The sequence below is a fragment of the Arvicanthis niloticus genome, chromosome 21 (assembly GCF_011762505.2).
Source record: "Arvicanthis niloticus isolate mArvNil1 chromosome 21, mArvNil1.pat.X, whole genome shotgun sequence".
In the NCBI taxonomy this organism is placed as follows: domain Eukaryota; kingdom Metazoa; phylum Chordata; class Mammalia; order Rodentia; family Muridae; genus Arvicanthis; species Arvicanthis niloticus.
The window spans coordinates 16,523,391-16,538,212 of NC_047678.1; the positions used below are offsets into that span (position 1 = coordinate 16,523,391).

Genomic DNA, 14,822 nt, shown 5'->3' on the forward strand with positions numbered 1-14,822 from the left:
TGGTTTAGATACCTTGAGATTAAAGGTGCGTGAGATTAAAGGTGTGTGAGATTAAAGGTGTGTGACTTAAGAGTATGATTTAGAAGTGTAGAGATCAGATTTAGAGACAAGACCTAAGGGCATGATTAAAGGTGTAACTTAGAGGCGTGGTTTAGAAGTGAGACATATAAAAGGCAGAGACAGACAGTAGAGAGAGACATTAGGTAGAAGACACTTGGCTCTAGAGAGAATCAGACACTTCAGACATTAGGGAGACACAGAGGAGAGAACCAGACACAGCAGAGAGAAGACAGGTAGCAGGCACTTGGAACAGAACTTGGAAGAAGTAATTTGGAACTTGGAGGGACTAGGAGCTAGGGACTAGGCACTAGGAACTCAAGACTTAGGACTTAGACTGAAGAATAAACGGGATTGAATTACACTCTGTCTGGTCTGCATTCTTGGAGTCCGTCCTCACTCACTCTCTCTCTTGCTGAACCCCGACCCGCGGACTGGAGCAGCAGCTTGGGCCAGGATAGAGTGGCTGCCCCAAACTCGGGGCAGCTCGGGCCTCAACATTTTGCTTGGGCAGCGACATTTTTTGGCCGCCCCAACGTGGGGCTAGTGTGGACCCCAACATTTAACTACAAAGCTGGGAAAAAAATACTACAAAGCTGACATGAACTTAATTTCCTTTGCATCTGTGTTTTGATTAATGGGTAGTTACAATTTTACATTACTCTTGTTTAGCCTCCTGACATAAAGTCTTAGTCTATACTGAGTGGTCCCTACAGCATGCCATCATTGAGCCAGCTAGGTAGAGCAGGCGTAGGTGATTGCTGCACACTCCTGGCAGCCAGACACAAGGAAAGGTCAAAAGAAGGGAACAGCTGATTGCATACAGTTGTCCTCTGACCTCCTGCCCATGTGTACTCAATAATAATATTAAAATTCTATTATTTTGAAACTTTAATATGCTTGTTCCTCTAAGACCTTCCAGTTTGTACTCCTAGATGCAGCTACAGAATTTTGATATTTTATTCAATTGTTTAGTTTTAATAACTCACCTTTGTACAATAACTGGAGTATATATTTAACATATATACTACATGACTTTTTTCTTTTTGTGTGTGTGGTTTTTTTGTTTGTTTTTTGGTTTGGGGGTTTTTTTTGAGACAAGGTCTTGATCAAAGCTGGCCTCAAACCCAAGATCTTCCTTCCTCTACATTCCGAGTTCAGGGATGACAGACAGACAGGTTCAGGGGTGTGCAACCACACTGCCAAAATGCACCAGTATGTTGTACACTTTGGGTTTTGTTTTCTTTTTCATTGTTTTAATTTCTTTGACAAAGGGTTTCATCCAGACAGACTAGTTTCAGATTTGAAACATAGCCAAGGCTGGCTTTGAACATCTGATATTCCTGCCTCAGCCTCTCCAACACTGTGATTACAGGCATGCATTACTAGGCCTGGCTTGGTTTTGTTTTTTTTGTTTGTTTGTTTGTTTGTTTGTTTGTTTGTTTTTGTCTGTTTGTCTTCCATACATTCTTTTATCTTACTCCTAGTTAAGGGCATCAGGTAGAGAGCTGTGTGAAAGAATACTTGCATGCACATTCACTTTTATAATATAACTCATGAAAATAAATGTTTTGTAGCAAACTCGAACTCATAAAAGAACTCTACTTTTTCAGTGTCCACAATACAAAACGATGGTATTTTTGAAAGAGGAAAAACTATTAGAGTTGAAAAGGTTGACAAAAGACTTTCTCCCTTTTCTTAAGTTCAGGGATCTAACCCTGAATTGATTTCCAGTATTTTTTTTTCTTCTGTTTTGTTTTGTTTCTCCCACATCTTTGAGGCAAGGCTGTGCTCTGTAGCACAGTGTGGCCTGGAACTGCCCGTGTGTCTGGGGACGTCATTGAATTCCAGATCTTCCCACTCTTTCCTCCCACTGCCCACATTATAGGCATGCACAGCCAGACCTGCCGCTGAAATAACTTCTTAATTGTAGGTGCTCACCTGGTAGGGGATACCGACTGCCAACAAGTGCCTTGGTGAACCTTTCTCATGGGAGTCGGTGTGAAACTGGAAATCAGAAGTTGACAGCCATTGTGAAACCACAGCCAGCTGTGAGTCACTGTAGTGCAAACTCATCAGTTCCATCTGGGCACTTGGGAAGCCTCAACCACTCTCCTCAGTCGCTTTTTCTTCCTACTCAGGTAAGCTCCTCAGAGAGAACTCCTGAGTAGAAACCGAATTTGACTTAGTTTTCTTTTTTGATTTAAAAAAAAAAAAAAAAGGTAGAGATCCTGATGTAAAGACACATACCTTTTGGGTTGGGTTGGTTTTTGTTTCCCAGACAGGGTTTCTGTCTGTAGCCCTGACTGTCCTGTAACTCACTCTGTAGACCAGGCTGGCCTGGACCTTGCAGAGATCCCTCTGCCTCTGCCCCTATGCCCCCTCTCCCCCCCCCCCCACGACCCCCCTCTGCCCCTCTGCCCCTCTGCCCCTCTGCCCCTCTGCCCCTCTGCCCCTCTGCCCCTCTGCCTCTCTTCCTCTCTGCCTCTCTGCCTCTGCCTCATGAGTGCTGGGATTAAAGGCATGTGCCACCACCACCCAGCTAGATACACACACCTTTAATCACAGCACTTGGAAAGATGAAGTAGGATGCTATCCTGGACCATGTATGTGATGTTCCTCGTCAGCTACATACTGATGTCCCATATCAAAAAGACAAACGTTAAGGTACTTTTGGTAGTAGTATTCTATCTGCTACAAAGTTATAGTTATAGCAAAGAAGAAATACATTTGTTTAAATAACAAACTCAAGAATATTCTTATTTTTTCCTAATATATCTATTTTCTAATAAATACTAGTTTTAGATAGGTTTTCTATTGATGTGATAAAGCACCATGACCAAAATCAACTTGGGAAGGAAATGGTTTATTTCACCTTACAGTTCCACCTCTTGGTCTTTCATGAAGGGAAGTCAGGCTAGTAACTCAAACAGGGCTGGAACCTGGAGTCGGGAGCTGATATAGAGGATTGCTGCTTACTGGATTGCTTAGTTTGCTTTCTTATAGGCCCCTGGACTACCAGCCCAAGGGTAATGCTGCCCACAGTGAGCTGGGCCCTCCCGCATCTATCACCAGTAAGGGAAATGCACTACAAACTTGCCTCCAGGCATTTTCTCAATTGATAGTCCCTCTTCCCAAATGACTCCATTTTGTGTCATAATGACACAAAACTGACTAGCACAACCCTTAAATTTCTTATATAATCTAAATGCCCTGAACCTCTTATGAGTGACAATAAATTTGAATCATAATGGGGAGATTACGTCATGTATCAAAGAGTTTCAAGATAGCATGTGGTGACACACAACTGTAATCCTAGTGCTTGGGAACTGAAGACAGAAGGATGAGGAGTTTGAGGTCATCCTCCATAAACATAGCAAGAAGTAAATTTCAAATTCCTGCCATCCATTTCATGATTATGTTCTTCAGCTTTTGGAACATAGGGTTATTGTCTGTGAGACAGTTTTAATTCCTTCGTTCCAAGTCTTAGGCTTAGTCACATTTTTAACACATATCATGGATTACTTATTATTGCAAAATAGTAATTGTTAACAAACACAAAATTCATTCCAGTTGCACAAGTAACCACAACTAAGGTTTTCTTCATCTGTAGGTTCGTTTTGAACAGAGTCTCACTATACAGCCTAGGACCCATTATGTAGTCTAGACTAGGCTGGATTTACAGAGCTCTGCCTAGCTGCTTTGATTTACTAAGTGGTAGGTCCTAAGGCAAGCACTGCCTACTGGCCCAGTGTTAAGTTCTGGTGCAAGTTTTTCCTAGTCTTAATCTGCATAAAACCATTTATCTACAGTTTTTGTGTGTATTAGATTATGCCTGTGTAAGTTGGATATTTTTTGTTTTTAGACAGGTTCTCACTTGGTAGCTCTGCCTGGCTGGAGCTCATGTTCTTGCTGCCACCTCCCAAACACTAGGGATGCTAGGTGTGTGCCACCAGCTCAGCAAAGATGAAGACTTTTAAATAAAGTCTTGCAGTCTAAGTGTGAATGAGTTAATAGGTTACCATATTAGAAAAACATAAGTCTAATTTTGGCAATATTTTTTATCATTATTTGAAAGGGAGGTTGAGACAGGGTCTCACATAAGCCCAGGTTGTCTTCAGACTTCTTACATAGCTGAGGGGGACCTCAAACTGATGACTTTTATACCACTTATAAGTATCATCTTTATAGTATATTAAATACTTTTCAATAAAACCGTTTAGAACCATGTATATGAAGACTAATTAGATTCCATTGCAGTGCTTTTGGAGTTAGTACATTCAGCTCCAGAGCAGGGCAACTGAGAGGTTTAGTGACAGTTAAGTATTCTGTTTATCATTCAATACTTAGTAAGCAGTCTTATCTCTAATACTATATTTCATATAAATTTTTGTTTATTTACTAGGTACCTGCTAAAGGTGATGATGAATTTTGCAACATTTGGCAATCTCTACAGGGATCTGGAAAAATCCAACACTTGCAGCCAACGGGACAAGAGAAGGTTAGCATTCTTTGTTTGATGGACAGTTAGTTTAAAGAAAAGGGGTTTTCTTTTCATTTGCAGTGTTATATTTCTCTCCAAATTTCATGAGAGTTTCAATCATGAATTTTCATAATTCCTTTTAGGCATACATAAAGTTGGACCAGTAAATGGGAATATAACTTCTCTTCGAGATCAGTTTGGGCATAATTTTTACTTGTTCACAAAATTGTAATGATTACATTTTGAATTCAACAAAGGCCTTAGTGGCATCACTAACTTATTTTTCCCCCACTTGAATATACAATGTTATGCTGGTAGAGGGCTTTCTTAAATATGAACAAACATTGACAGAGATTAAAAAGAGGTCAGGGACTGTAGGCAGTGATTCAAAGCTCCTTACCCTACATGAGTTTAACCCTGGCCCTTCAACACAAGACAGAAGAGGCACTGGGAGATTGGCTTGGTTGGCAGAGTGCCATGGTGAAATCATGAGGACCTGAGTCCAATTCTCAGCAGCCACAGAAAAAGGCCAGGCGCAGTGCACCAGTCCCTGCATGGAATCTCAGTGCAGTAGAGGCAGATAGAGGAGGATCTGTGGGGCTTGCTGCTCAGCCAAGCTAGCTGAATCAGTGAGCTCAGGTTCAAAAAGACCCTGTCCAAAAAATAAAGTAGTGGGCAAAACACCTAGAGCACACATACAACATGAGCCAGCACATATTCACGTGCATGCACAAGCATGTGCATGTACATACACACAGACACACACAAGAATGTCTACATACGTGAAAGAATGACGTCTCCCATTCATGGTGAGATATAGATAGATGGATAGATAGATAGATAGATAGATAGATAGATATCTGTTACCCCAACAGATGAAGAGGCACTGGGATCAGTTACATAGGGAATTTGAGGTCAGCCTCAGCTACTCTGGAACCTTATCTCGAAAACATAAAAAAATAAAAAAAATTCATTAGCCTGAGAAAATTGCTCAATGTGGTAGTTTAATAAGAATGGCCCTGTAGGCTGATATGTATAAATGCTTAGTCACCAGGAAGTGGAACTACCTGGTAGGATTAGAAGGGCCTGTAGCCTTGTTGGAGGAAGTGTGTCACTGGGTGGGGATGAACTTTGAGGTTTTCAGAAGGCCTCAAAACCCCTGGCCCAGTGTTTTCTCTTTCTCTCTGCCTGTGTACCTCTGAGCTACTGCCCCAGCACTGTGTATGCTGCTCTCCTCTCCACCATGGCAATAGTGGCCTGACCCTCTGAAAGCATGGTTAACCCCCACAACTAAACACTCTTTACAAGAATTGCCTCGGTCGGGTTGTCTCCTCACAGCAGTAGAACAGTGACTAAAACAGTCAGTAAAGTGCTTGTCAGGTAACCTGAGTTCGTTCTCCAACACTTACATAAAGGTTGTAAGTGCCTGCCTGTAACACCAGAGGCTGAAACACACAGCCATGGAACTCACTGATCAGCCAGCCTACCCTTAGAGGTAAGCCATGTCTCAATTAGACCCTGTCTCAAAAACAAGTTGGACAGCACCTGAGGAGTAATAAAACCTTAGGTTGACTTGTGGTGCACATACATAATTAAAAATAAGTTAAATAAATTAAATAATAAAAAATAACTGCAGTGTATGGTGGTGCACACTTTTTACCCCAGTACTTGGGAAGCAGAGGCAGATGAATCTTTGTAAGTTCAAGGCCAGCCTTGTCTATGTATCAAGTTCCAGGTCAGCCAGAGCTACATAGTAAGACTGTGTCTAAGAAATAGTAATAACCTCAGAAATTATTTAACATAACTTGGTGGGTAACTACACCCACTACCAAGCTTTGTCACCAGAATTCAGACCCCAAGATGGCCTGTAGGGTAGAAGGAAAGAATAAACTGCTGCAGATTGTCCTCCAGTCTCCATGAACATGCCATGGCAAATACGCACATAGGTGCACTCGCACAGATACGGATAAATAAAGGTCAATTTTGAATTTAATGCTTGTTGGATAATGAAGCTGGAACTGAAGGTTTTGCTCAGTGATAAAGTACCTGCCTACCTAGTATATATGAGGACCTGGGTTTAATCCCCCACAACAAAAAACTGAGACCATAGATTTTAGCATGTTAATGTCCTTAGAAACCTTGACAAGGACAGTTTCACCACACAGGTAGGAGTAAAAGACTATTTGAGTGCGTTTAGGAGAGAAAGGAAAGGAGCTACAAAGACAGCTCAGTGATAAAGAATATGTGCTCTCTTCCGGAGGACTTGAGTTCTGTTCCAGCACTCAGGCCAGATGCCTCACAACTGCCTGTTAGATCAGCTGCAGAGGAGGTGACGCCCTCTTCTGGTCTCTTCAGGCATGACACATATGGCAAACATGTCTTTTTGAAAAGAAAGAAAAGAAAAAGAATTGGAAGTAGCAAACATAGGTGACTTTTACAGGCATTTTAAAATTCCTGATCCCTGTCTTACCTCCCAAGTGTTGGGATTATAGGTCTGCACCACTATACTGGCTGTAAAAGTATGTGCACAGTGGCACACATTTGTAGTCCCAGCTACTCTAGGAAGTTCAGAAGGCTAAGACAGAAGAAGAACCATTTAACCCAGGAGTTCAAGGCCAGCTTACATAATACAGCAAGACCTTGCTTCATAAAATGAGTGAGTGGGTGGGTAAGTGAGTGGAAACATTTCCCTGATTCTTGCATGTACACCTTCTATATTAACTCTTGCTTTTCCAACAGTTCACTAGAAAACCATTCCACTCCACTGAACTGAACAACTTTCCTTTTCCCTTATGCCTGACTAATGTCTTTGATTCTTACTTGTCTCTCAAGTATAAATAATCTATAATCTATGGTTCTGACCTCTTAATTAAGTATTTAATCCAGTATTGCCAGTCTGTAAAAAGGAGAAGTGTATGTGTCACATCAACCTCAAGATGTCCCAAAATTAACCCCAGCTAACACCTCTTCTCTTGTTCTTGTTTCTACACCATCACTACCTGGGCATACAGTCTCAAAAGCTTGGAATCAAGAACTTATGTCCCCCAAGATCTAGCTGAGTTCCCATCTGTCCTCTTCTGTCCACACTGGCTTTCTGCTGCTTTGGTATGCTGTCACCCCTATAAGAAAGTTTTAGTTGTCTTTTTTGTTGTTGTTGTTGTTATCTTTTTGTAACAAGATCCTAAGTCATTGGACTTCATGGTTCCCCCAGTCAGACCCTTAGATTTTCTTCCCCGGCCTAACCTGGCCTCTTCTCTTGTTCTGCTTGGCGTTATCTTTCACTTAGAGTTCTTTGTGTATAATGTTGTGCAATCTCTCTTAATGATCCTTTCACCTGAATTGGCCTGAAGGCATAATTGAGTAAGGTATTTTCTGGGTTGAAAACCGCTTTATGCCATGTCGCAGTAGATTGTAGTAAGTGCTAAACCTCAAGTTCTGGAATGCAGGCTGCATGACATAAGTTATACAATGTAGTATTCTGGACTGCTATGATCACACATATAAAATGAAGGCATTGGGGACTGCTGAGATCTTTGCCAGCCCTAAAAATATGTCGCTCTAATACTTTTGAATATATAGAGCTTCCTGCCCAGTACCACTGGATTCCAGCCTGACTCCTCCCACTCATAAGGTTTTTTGTAATCTATAGTTGATATGGAAGATAAGTAAGGAGTTATTAAATAACTGGCCAAAAACAATGGTGTAGAAATTGGCTTTTAAAAGCATCCTCTGGCCTGTGACTTCAGTACCATGCACCTAACCATGTGGTATGACAGTCCCTGTGATGCCATTCATGATAAAACAGTTCCCTGCTAGATGTATGGAAAGGTCTGAGATATATGGACAAGACCCAAAGAAAAACTCAGGCCAAGAAAAACATCAGGACAGACACTGACTCTTGAGCCTGCTCTCTGTCTTAAGAGTGCACTGGTGCTTTGCTCTAACAAACCTGTTATTGTTATTGTTATTGTTATTGTTCTGCTTTGAATTCTTTCTCTAAGACCAAAAACCTCTGGGAACTCTGGTCCAATAATGTGACCATACTAATTCACATAAATAAATGTCCAGCTATCTGATAAAATAATGTTGTCAATTAGATTTCACCCTTTACTCTGCATTTCGCACAAATGATTTTCATTTGGGATTGTGTGTTCTGTTGTTCTTTCCACTTAGAATATGCTTTCCTCCTTTACTGCTAAATCTTTCTAGATACAACCCATTTCAGCTAAACACAGCCATGTTTGCCTGTCTCTTGTATATCCCAAGAAGAGAGAGCTACATAAGTCACTTTTAAACTCATGAAATATTAATATTAAGAAGCTGAGTTTGGTTGGGCATGATGATGGCCCAAGCCCTTAATCCCAGCACTCAGGAGGCAGAGCCTGTTGTACAGAGCAAGTTCCAAGACAGCCAAGGCTGCCCAGAGAAACCCCTTCTCAGAAAACCAAAAAAGAAGAGGGGGAGGAAGAAGAGGAGGAAGAGGAGGAGAAAGAGGAAGAAGAGAAGGAAGGAAGGAAAGAGAGAGAGAGTGAAGAGGAGAGAAACTGAGCTTAAGTAAATTCTAGAGAACTCACCAAAAGTTAAAAAAAAAAAAAAAAAAAATACAAAAATTCAAGCATTCATTAGTAAAATATAGCAGTGTGCCCAACATAAATATCTTTACAGAAACATCAGCGAGGGTGCTGGAGCAGCAGCCAGGCAGTTAAGACTGGGCACTACTGTTCAGAACACCCAGGTTTGGTTCCTAGTGCCCACATCAGGCAGCTCACAGCCACCTGCGATTTCACCACATGCACACACACACATAACTAGTAAGTTGGCTTTTTGATGACCCAAAGAACTATTCACAACTACAGTATTTGCTTTCGATATAGAATTATATATTTGTTTTTTTAAGTACTTTAAACTTAAATTTTGGAGCTCAAATATCAGTAATTCTTCAAGGAAATTATCACTTTTGGACTTCAGTTTATTTATATGTAAGTTGGTGCCATTACTATACTGAAATTGAGATAACGGAAGCAAAATGCATTTAACGTACCTGGCAGTAATACACACACACACACAATATTTTTTTATGCCTGTCTATTGGTCCTTCTGTTCTAGTTAACTTCCTTAGGCCCAAAGCCCCTCAGAAAGCACTGCTGTTTCCAAAAGCTCTCCAGGCATCTTGCTCTGATGGTGGAGTCTCATGCCATGTAACTGTTAAGGAATGAAGGACCTGACTTAATACATGTTTACTAGTCTTTTTTTTTTTAATTGGATATTTTCTTTATTTACAATACAGATGTCATCCCCTTTCCCCATTTCCCCTCCCTAGAACCCCCTATCCCATCTCCCCCTCTTCTCCTTTATGCTTTTATACCATTTTGATTACATGCATGTATTAAGGTCAGTTCTAGGTTGAGGGACTAGCAATACAATAGATGCAAATAGTCAAGGAACAAGCAATACAATAAACACAAATAGTCAAAGAAAAAGCAAGGCATTAAACCCAATTACGTGAATTTTTGCCCAAAATTATGATTTAATTATAAGGTTTATTTAAAAGAGATTCCTTTACTTTTCAATTCTTGTTAATTTTTAATAGGTATGAGTTTTTATATTCAAAATTCTCATAGACAGTATTTGAAAATTCAACTTTTTTGTTCATATCAGAAGCAAATATAGGAGATTCAATGACTAAAAGTAGATATCAAGATATTGGATCTGAAGAAAATCATGTAAGTTTTATTTTGGATTTAACAAAAATGCAGCATTTCCTCCCAAACATCAATTATATGAGAAAATGAAACAATAACAAAGTACAATCCACAAAAGAAAAGCCAATACTGGGTAAACAGAAGGTAAAAAAGCAGATCAGAGCTTTCCAATTTTGCCTGCATATACAGTTTGTCCGTATGCTATATGCTTCTTTTAAAAATAACAAGATATTATGAGTAGTTTATACTTTATAAGAGATATCAGGATTCTTGGAGACTATACATTTTCTTTAATGATTGTGGTTTTATTCCTTATTTCATAAAATATAATAGTAATGATAATTCTGATAACTGAAAAAATAAAGAATTGGAAAGATAAAAAAGAAAAAAAAGGACTGAAGAGCCTGGCTTCCTGTTCCTGTGAGCTCACTGAGTTTTTCCAGCTCTGGCATATATCACAAGGACTTTGAAGCAAGCTCAGATAGGACAGCAGAAGGATTTTGAGTTCCTTTGTACCCAATGGGAATTTGAATGTGCCCAGAATTGAAGATAAATAGGGCTTGCCAAAAGCAAAATGATGAAAATTACTTTGTATTAAATCTCTCCAGCCTCTGCTTTTACTTCTTGCAGATTCATCTATAGCCAGTTGTTTCTTTTTGCCCTCTGGCTTTCTCTTCTTTACAACAAACAAAAGATCTTAACATTGGAGAGTTGGCTCGGTGGGTAAGGTGCTTGGATATGAATTTGGATCCTCAGTACTCAACTAAAATCCAGGCATCGTGTCAGATGTCCGTAGCCACAGCACTGGGGTTTTGGAGACAGGCACATACTAGGGGTTTGCTGGCCAGTCAAGTGTAGATAAAATGATGGTATCCAGGTTCAGTAAAAAACCTTGTCAAAAAAAATTATATTGAGAAGTAGAGCAGTATTTGAGGAAGGCATGAGGACATCAGTGTGTAAACATGTACATGTTGTCAACATCAATAAGTCAAGATAATAATGGAGGTGAGGGCATGTGTCCAGCCTTGTGCTTTTGTTACACCCACCTGCTCCTTACCTCCACTTACACTAAACATCTGTTTGTCTTGAAGTGAGTCTAGAGAAATTCTTAGAGACATTTCTAGGGGCCTGGAGAGAGAAAGGTCAGTAGTTAAGAGCACTTGCTGTTCTTGTAGAGGACCTGGGTTTGGTTGCCAGGATCCATCCACAGGGTGGATCAAAACCATCTGTAATTCAGTTCCAGGGGATCCAATGCCCTCTACTGACCTCCTCAGCCACCAGGTACACGTATGGTACACAGACAGACAGACAGACATGTAGGCAAAACACCCATACACACAAAATAATGGAAATATTTTTAAAAGATTTAGAGAAGTTTCTATTAATGAAGAAACATTCAAAATTTAGTGCTTTCTTTAGTTTCTGTATTCGTTAACTTCAAACAAAGTTATATTAAATTGTTTCTATTGAGAAGAGAATTTTGGGAAGGTACTTGTGTTTTATTTACCTTGCTTTCTAACAAACATATAGGGGAATCCTGGAGTATCATGGCCATTATATTAGTGATTCTTATTTCCAAAGGGGTTTTTGAGTAGTTTTTTAAATTCTATATAGTTTTTTGTATCTTTTTCTAAAAAGTTGTGTAACAATTTATTAAATTAATTTTGAAAGTTTTTGAAGTTATATTAAGGTTTTGTTTAATTGATTTTTGAGAATTTTAACTTTCAGGGTGCACTTCTACCTCAAGAAATAAGTCAAGTAACTGAACCTCAAAAATCTGGCTTTAATGACCACAGTGTCAGACATCAGCAAAGAAAACATGACTCTCACCGAAAATGTAAGTTTTAAGGTAGAAAAGTGTTTATGTGCTATCTTCCTTTTGTTGGGTTTTGTTGTTGTTGTTGTTTTGGGCTTTGGGTTTTTTTTTTTTTTTTTTTTTTTTGGTTGAGGTTGGTTGGTTAGTTGGTTGGTTGGTTGGTTGGTTGGTTGGTTGTTGTTTTTTTTTGTTTGTTTTTTTTTTTTTAAACAAATAGCTTTGTTGAAATGTAACATATACTTTAAAATAAATTCATCAGGCAAATGAAATGGCCCAGCAGGTAAAGGCTCTTGCCGTTCAAGCCTGGCAACTTGAGTTCAATCCCCAAGACACACATGGTGGAAGGAGGGAAACAACCTCCAAAGTTATCCTCTGATCGACCTGTATGCCATGTCATGCACATGCCCACACATACAGAGACAGACAGAATTACAAATAAACCCATCACTTTAAGGTCTACAGCAATGGGGAAGGGGAAGGTTAATATTCCTGTAAGTAGATGCCCAGTTGTTGCAGCACATTGCATTCTCCTGGTACCCTTCCTAAAAGTCAGTTGACTAGACATCTTTGTGGTCAGTTCAGGCCTCCAGTCCAATCTGCTGATCTATACACATCTATACACACAGCATGCTGTCTTCCTTACTGCAGCATTAGTATAGAAATCAAACAGTTTTGAGTCACCCAGCTTTGTTTGTCTTTCAGGATAGTTTCATTTATTCTGGGTCTTTTTATTTCCATATGAATTTTTCATAATTAATCTATTTCTGCAAAAACTGCCTGGAATTTTTATAGATCACATTGGATGGAGTGTCTTCAACACTGCACTGTTCCCCTGCCTGTGAACACAAATGTCTTTCCATTTATATAGTTCTTTCTGATTTTTTCCACTGATGTCTTTCCATTTACAGAACACAATCCTTAGACCAGTTTTGTTGAATTTATTCCTGCATTATTCTTTATGATACTACTATTGATGAGACTATGTTAATTTTTTGTTTTTAAAGACAAGCAGTCCTAACCTTGATCTTAAGCGGTAACCTTTCTGTCCTTTACGATCACATGTTATTTTTACCTATGGGTTTAATGTCCTCTATTTGGTGAGGAAAAACCATATTTTTTTCAATTCTTATTTTTACCTAGGAGGAGCTAAATTTTGTTAAATATTTCTTATTTTCTCTCTTCCTTCTGTTTTTTTTTTCTTTCCTTTCCTTCCTTTCTCCTTCCCTCCCTCTCTCTTTCCCCTTCTCTCTCTTCCTTTCTTCTTCCTTTCTTCTTTTCCGTTGTGAGGATTAGTACCTCATATCCACCAGGCAGATATTTCCACACATGCATACAACACACACAAATCAAATCCAACCTTATTTTATCTACCCTCCCCATGCATCAGCTAAAAATTGTGCATTTAATGAAAATGCACTAAAATGTTTCCTGAGATTGTTTTATACAGTGATGTAGGTTACTATGAGGATTTTATATCTCAACAAAGGCTTACCAACTGTATGTCCTAGCATTTTCAATTCCTTTTTATAAGATTACTTTCTGTCCTGCCTTCCTTCATTCCTTTTTTTCCTTCTTGTCTTCTATTTCCTTCTCATGTCCTGCTACCCTCTTCGTCTGCTTCTCTTGTATCTGCGCCCCCTCTCTTCTCACCTGTTTTTTGCTGCTCGCTGTGGTTTTTATTGGTGGTGTTTAACATGGGCTCCCTTAGCCCAGGCTGGTGAGGACCTCACTATGTACCTACAGATGACTTTGAACTGCTGACCCACCTGCTCCCACTACCTAAATGCCAGGGCCAGGGCCATGTGTCACCATGCCCAGACTTTTATTCTTCCCTCTCCACACTGGCTTAACAAACTGTCCAGTGGTAAGGAGTTGAAGATGAGTTATAACACAACTATAAAACCTAGTGTATGTGATACAGCAGTAGATTGCACACTAACTGCTGTCCTTTGCATCTCCTTCATCTGTTTAGCTTTTCATTGCCTAAATCTTATAAAGATATTCTCTCAAGTTTTTATTTCCCCCATTGTCATGTAACTTCCCCTTAACAGGAATAGTAAGATGGTATACACCCATAATCCCAGCATTCTGAAGAATGGAATCAGGACGACCCTGCCACAAGTTCAAGGACAGCCTTGAGCTACATAGTGATTTCCAGAACAAACCAGGATACAGAGCAAAACCTCTCAAAATCTGTCTCAAAATCAAACAGTAAAACCTGACTTCAGATCCTCAGCACACCTGTTGAAGCTAAGTGCCAAGACCTCTGTCTGTAATTCCACCACAGAGGGGAGCTAAGGCTGGAGACAGGCAGATCCCTGGGGCTCATTGGCTGCCAGTCTAGCTGAATGGGTAAACTCCAGGTTCAATGAGAAGCCCTATCCAAAAAGTAAAATGGGAAATGATAAGGAAGAAACCCATTATTGACATCTGGCCTCCATGCACATGTTTATGTATGTGTGTGCATATATATGTGTGTATATCTGATACATATTTATGTATATGTGTTTAGGTTTATATATGATATATACCACATATACATGTTTATGTGCATGATATATATATATATATATATATATATATCTCATACATTTACAAACTCAAAACACTTTTTTTGGTTGTGGGGGATGGTTGGTTGGTTAATTATTTTTAGTTTTTTTGGTTTTGTTTTTTATCATTGTGGTTTTGACAGAGGGTTTCTCTGTGTAGCGTTGACCCAGGCTGGCCTCGAATTCAGATCTGCCTGCCTCTGTCTCTGCCTCCC

At 39.6% G+C, this 14,822-nt stretch overlaps 1 protein-coding gene across 1 annotated transcript in view; it reads left to right on the top strand.

Annotated features, from left to right (window-relative positions):
• Nucleotides 1-14,822, top strand: part of Xrn1 (5'-3' exoribonuclease 1) — a 97,705-nt gene that overhangs the window by 68,297 nt on the left and 14,586 nt on the right. The window contains exons 31-33 of the mRNA XM_034483748.2: nucleotides 1,991-2,198; nucleotides 4,463-4,558; nucleotides 11,971-12,079. Of these exons, the coding sequence (XP_034339639.1) occupies nucleotides 1,991-2,198; nucleotides 4,463-4,558; nucleotides 11,971-12,079 (413 nt within the window). The remainder of the gene's footprint in view (nucleotides 1-1,990; nucleotides 2,199-4,462; nucleotides 4,559-11,970; nucleotides 12,080-14,822) is intronic.